The following is a 5,639-nucleotide window of genomic DNA, read 5'->3' on the forward strand; positions in this document are numbered from 1 at the left end:
TGTTTAATAGCAGCGCAAAGCATCAGTGTGTTAAATGCATAAATGGATTGTTAGGCCATTGTTGTTGGCATCCCAGGTTCATCTGTACGTGAACCCAGTGAACTGCATGCTGAAGCTATCCCTCTGTAGGCCAAATGATATTAGCACATATTATTATGAAATTAATTTCTTAGGAAGAGAGCCGCCTGTCTGCATGGTTACTGAATTACCAGATAGTTCATGCTGCATTATTATTAAGAGGATATGAAAGTATAATAAATGACACAAATGACCTGTTAATAAAATAATCATTCTCCCAGCACCACCGTGGTTTGAGGAGCAGCCATCCAACACGTCAGTGGCGTCGGGTGCTGGTGTGGAGTTGGGTTGCCGGGCGAGGGGCTTTCCCACCCCGACAGTCACTTGGAGGCAGGTGGATGGAGGGATGTCACTAGGAGGAGCCACTATTGAGGACCAGCGATTGGTTCTGCAGAAAGTGACGGTGGCGGACTCGGGTGTGTATGAGTGTGAGGCGAAGAGTGAGGCAGGTGTGGCCACTGCCAGGGCTACACTCACTGTGCTGGATGCTCCAGTGCTGACCCAGCGGCCTCAGCACCTGCAGGTGATCCAAGGCAATGAGGCACAACTGCGGTGCCTTGTGGAAGGCGAGCCTGAACCCCTCGTGCTCTGGCGCCTCCCTTCTGCGGACAGGACAGCTGTTCTGTCCCCTGGTCACAGCAGCAGCCACGCCTCAGTGTCAGATGATGGCAGTACTCTCCTGTTGCACCAGCCATCCACAGAGGACACTGGTGTTTACTACTGTTGGGGCATTAACAGTGGTGGAGGGGTGAGTGGGAGAGCAGAAGTGGTGGTGGTAACAGCACTGCCTCCACCAGTAGTGGGTGTGGGACCTAAGGACCTGACAGTGGCCCCTGGAGGAGTGGTGAGGTTCTCTTGTGAGGTGGTGAGTGAAGCAGCTCCAGCGAGTGTCACCTGGTGGTACCAGCCCTCCGCACACCTGCCGTCCCGTCAGCTGAGCCAGCACCCTCACCAGCCACGGTTCTCTCTGCCAGAGAACGGTGCCCTCATCATCAAAGACGTGTGGCTTGACGACGCTGGCATATACAGCTGTCACGTAACTGCAACAACAGGCAGTATACAGCAGGAGGCAGTGCTTAATGTGGTGGAGGACACAGAGCCAAAGGAGTCGCCACTACTGCCACCACCACCCACCAAGCCCCGTATACTGGGCTGGAACCAAACTTCAGTGCATCTAAGCTGGTTGCCCAACTCCCAGGGCAGCAAGGCTGGCCTCCATTGGTATGCTGTGGAGTACTGGCGCCAGGGATGGTCTGAATGGCGGGTGGCTGATGCTGTCATCACGCAGGAATCATGTGTTGTCAGTCGTCTGTCACTAGGCCACACCTACACTTTCCTGGTGCGTGCCGTCAACAGTCAAGGAGCATCGTTCCCTAGTCCTTGGTCTGATCCTGTCTCTACCAGAGCCAACCCACACCCCACCCTCACTGCAGAACAGGTATGGTATGTATAAATTCTCCTAAGTAATGTTGTGAAAAAGATTCTTTGTATAAGGAAATGTCTTCTTTCCTACAAATACTGAGCACGTCCTTGTAAGCGATTATTAGTGACGAAAATGCAAAAAAAAAAAAAAAAAAGGTGTAATAATACATAACTTAGGGGGACTTGTTTTTAGGAAAATAACAGTTAGAACCCTTTATGCATACAGGTTGGTCGGTAAATTGCCATCTCCAGATGTATATGTTGCTGGGGACGGCCCAGTCGGTTTTTGTGAGGTGTGAAGATATTTTGGCTGCTTCATCAGGTTACTGATGAATCTTCCAATCAATGGATATAAAAAAATTATAGTATAAAGCTTGAAAAGGATTATGGAAAGTAGAAAATGATGCATGGTATAGACTGGTAATGCTGACTGAGGCGTAGCCTACCTGAAACACATAAGAACTGGCCAGCGTAATATATGAACCACACTGTGCCTTCCTCAGGTGCGACAGGTCCAGCGTCGCCTGGCACGTCCGCTGGTAACACTGACCAAGGCCATGGCCACAGCAGCAGACAGTGTTATACTGAACTGGAGCTTCCTGGAGCCAGTGGAGGACTGGGTTGATGGAGTGCTGGTGTATTGGATGGCAGAGGGAGGCAGGGTGGAGGTGGCTACCGTCCTGGGCACCTCGTCCACCAATCACCTCCACAACCTGCACCCCAACACGCCCTACACCTTCTTCATCGTACCCTTCTTGCACAGCGTTGAGGGCACGCCATCCAACTCATACCACTTCACCACGCCCGAGGACGGTAAGTTTTAGGTCCCATATGCTTGATAGCATAGGAGGTTTCGTAGCACCTCTTCCTAAGAATTTGTTTGGGATATTACACATTTTTATCCTCTTTTACGTTTCTAAGATATACTGTACAGTATCGATACTAATATTTATGTAAATTATATGATGGAGACTATCAGGGTGTAATATGCACGTTAAATTACTAAGAAAAAGGTGCTAACAGTTATGAAGCTTCCAGTGTCAGTTGTAGCCTAGTATGACCCTAGGTTTCTTCCAGCTTCGGGATTACAGGAAAAATCTCAATACGATTATTTTGGGGGGGTTTGCTACCAGTTTTATACTTCCTGTCTTCTTGCTTCTGGATCTTGCTTTACTCTGTCATTATCATTGAATAAAAAACCACGATGCTAGTGATGGCAGCGTTTTGATGACTGAGTTCGGTTTGGGAGAGACATAGGTTTGGAGGGCGATAGTTGTAACCCTCACTGACCCTTTCCATTAGAAGGATGCTTCGTAGGTTGAATAAAATATTCTGGAGGCAGTAGAAAAAAAAACAAATAATACATCCCTGGCAGTAATTGGTATGTCAAAGACATGTGGGCTGCGTTAGGTATTGTATGATAACATTAACTACCGTACAGTACTAATGCTTTTTGAGGCAAATTATAGAAGAAACAGTGTTGTAGTTACAGTGATAGGTATTCAGAGTACTAGGTTATAATTTGCAGCTTACGCCAAGCATCACAAAGTCTGTGTTTGTGCCATATGCCAGTGGTCTTAGAGTAAACCATGTGTCCCTGGCTCTATCAGTATCATATGTAGAGAAGCAGTTAATCGGATAGTAAAACAGATCGGTACAAGTAAGAACTCAGATACATAGATTGATAAACATGCAGACAGATATAAAAAACAAACTGAAACAGATAGATAGATAAACTGATAGACTGAAAATTTGAGGTACTGAGAGTATTGTCATTACAACCTAACCTTAATTTTAAGTGTTCATTCCTGTCTTTCCAGTGCCACTGACTGAGCCAGGTAACGTGCGAATAACGAGGCACAAGGAGGGTTCAATGCTGATCGAGTGGTCTGGTGTTAGTACTGAGGAGGCGCAGGGGGAGGTGATAGGGTACAAGGTTACACTCAGCCACAACGGTAGTCAGGTTACCGAGACAGTTGGTACACCCTACCTGGAAACTCGTGATTTACTGCCTGGACACATATATACCGTGCGTGTGGCGGCGCTGACAAGTGCTGGAACAGGACCTTTCAGTGCCCCTGTAGTGGTGGAGGGGCAGGGGTTGCGCAGGACGGTGGCGGCAGGGGAGGTGCTGTATGCTCCACCACAGGCAGTATGGTTGGCGTACTTGCTGATTCCGCTGGTGCTGTTACTGGTGCTTGGTGTGGTGTGGTACTTGTGGAGGGTACGGCACAAGGCACCACCAGCCAGCCCTCCTTATGCACCCCCATTGTACCAGGACCCTTCCATCAATATGTACAGTGACCATAAGGTATGGCGGCCGTCTGACAGTGATAAGGATTCCAGCTTATCCTCCTCACGACTCCTCAAGTCAGATCAGCTGGTTAGTGAGTACGCAGAGCCGAGGTTGCTGCTGCCCAACCACACTACTGAACCGTACGCCACCACGGCCCTACTGGCACCATCACCACCACACACGTCCTGCTGCCACCCAAATGATCAGTCTGCTGAGATGCAGGTCAACTGGGCTGCCATCCTGCCACCTCCGCCAGACTCTCCACCGCCAGATCTTGACCTGGGGGAGCCACGGCAGCAAGGAGTAGCGCCAGGGATGTGCTCCAGGGCCTCCCAGTATGATAATGTTGGCAAGGTAGACCCCTACAGGAGGCCTTGTGATGCCGACTCTGAGCACACGTATGAGCCTTATGCACAGGTCATCCCTTCTGACAGATTCCACACCTTCAGCAGCCTCCAGCGATGTGGAGACAATAAACTGTGTGTTGACTGCCACCTCGCTCACCCTGGCCAGCCACCACGCGGCACTACACACTAGCAGTTGTACCAGTGATAAAACGATAATGTATTTACTGTGACGGAAGAACTATACGCACATACTGAAACTGGCGGGAGTATACAAGTTTTGGCTAAACGTGGACTTTCATAACAGTAACAAGAGTGCAATGTATTTACAGGAAAATTTTACCCCTCTTCTAAAACTGATGTGCATTTACAACAGTTTCAGCTCGGCATAGATATATAAATCTAGAGGGTCCTCTTCTAGAGGAGGATTTTGTATCTTCACACACACACACACACACTCCGTGTAATTCTTATATTTGAATAATGGTATTGCCTGTTAAACACCTATCCTCTGTACTTCGCGATCATCGAAAGTTATAATAATTTTGATACTGGTTGTAACAGTTTTATATATATATATATATATATATATATATATATATATATATATATTACAGTGAACTGTGTAATATACAGTGTGATGTGTATCGTGAACATTCGAATATGCATTTTATATAGACATATAAACATATATATCTATATTTATCTATCTATCTACAGTATATATATATATATATATATATATATATATATATATATATATATATATATATATATATATATATATATATATATATATATATATATATATATATATATATATATATATATCTATATATATATATTTATTTATATGTATGTATGTATATATATTGCCAGACGCCCTAATCCCGTAAGGGGTGGCCACAAACAAATCACCTCCATGTCGCTCTGTCCCCCGCCATTTCACTGCCTTGCTCCCAGCTCACACACCCCTCTCTCATATACCCCTCCACTGCATCCCTCCATCTCATCCTTGGCCTCCCCCTCCCTCTCCCCTCCACCTCACTCACATACACGCTCCTTGTCAGTCTCTCACTCTCCATATTTATATATATAGACAGATAGATAGATATACACCAAGTTACCTAGCCCCTGGCTCTTGCTGTCCTCATGGGGCAACCTACAGTAGGTACGATGATGAATATATATATCATCATCATCATCATCATCATCATCATCATCCAGTTCATCGTTGCCCCATGAGAAGCGTAGAAGCCCGGGGCTAGGCAATTTGGTCTGATATTTAAGTTGAGAGTGACCAGTCTCACTCATCCCTGAGTGGCATTACATGAGCAATAACCCCAACCATCTCTTGGATATAAACCTTCACCGGCTCAATCCGATTGAAGTGCTGTAATTACCCACTAAACCACCAGGTGCCATAATTTGGTTATATGGTTACCACCCAGCGTAGTAAATGGTTTCCTGGTGTACAGGAAACCATTAGGCTTGTCACT

At 46.4% G+C, this 5,639-nt stretch overlaps 1 protein-coding gene across 1 annotated transcript in view; it reads left to right on the plus strand.

Annotated features, from left to right (window-relative positions):
- LOC145414937 (roundabout homolog 1-like) overlaps window positions 1-4,333 on the plus strand; it is a 13,566-nt gene extending 9,233 nt beyond the window's left edge. The window contains exons 3-5 of the mRNA XM_080284353.1: window positions 300-1,516; window positions 2,004-2,313; window positions 3,321-4,333. Of these exons, the coding sequence (XP_080140479.1) occupies window positions 300-1,516; window positions 2,004-2,313; window positions 3,321-4,333 (2,540 nt within the window). The remainder of the gene's footprint in view (window positions 1-299; window positions 1,517-2,003; window positions 2,314-3,320) is intronic.
- The last annotated feature ends 1,306 nt before the right edge of the window (window positions 4,334-5,639 follow it).

This window comes from Coenobita brevimanus, chromosome 13 (genome assembly GCF_032717465.1).
Source record: "Coenobita brevimanus isolate Jiangsu-jjx chromosome 13, ASM3271746v2, whole genome shotgun sequence".
Lineage (NCBI taxonomy): Eukaryota > Metazoa > Arthropoda > Malacostraca > Decapoda > Coenobitidae > Coenobita > Coenobita brevimanus.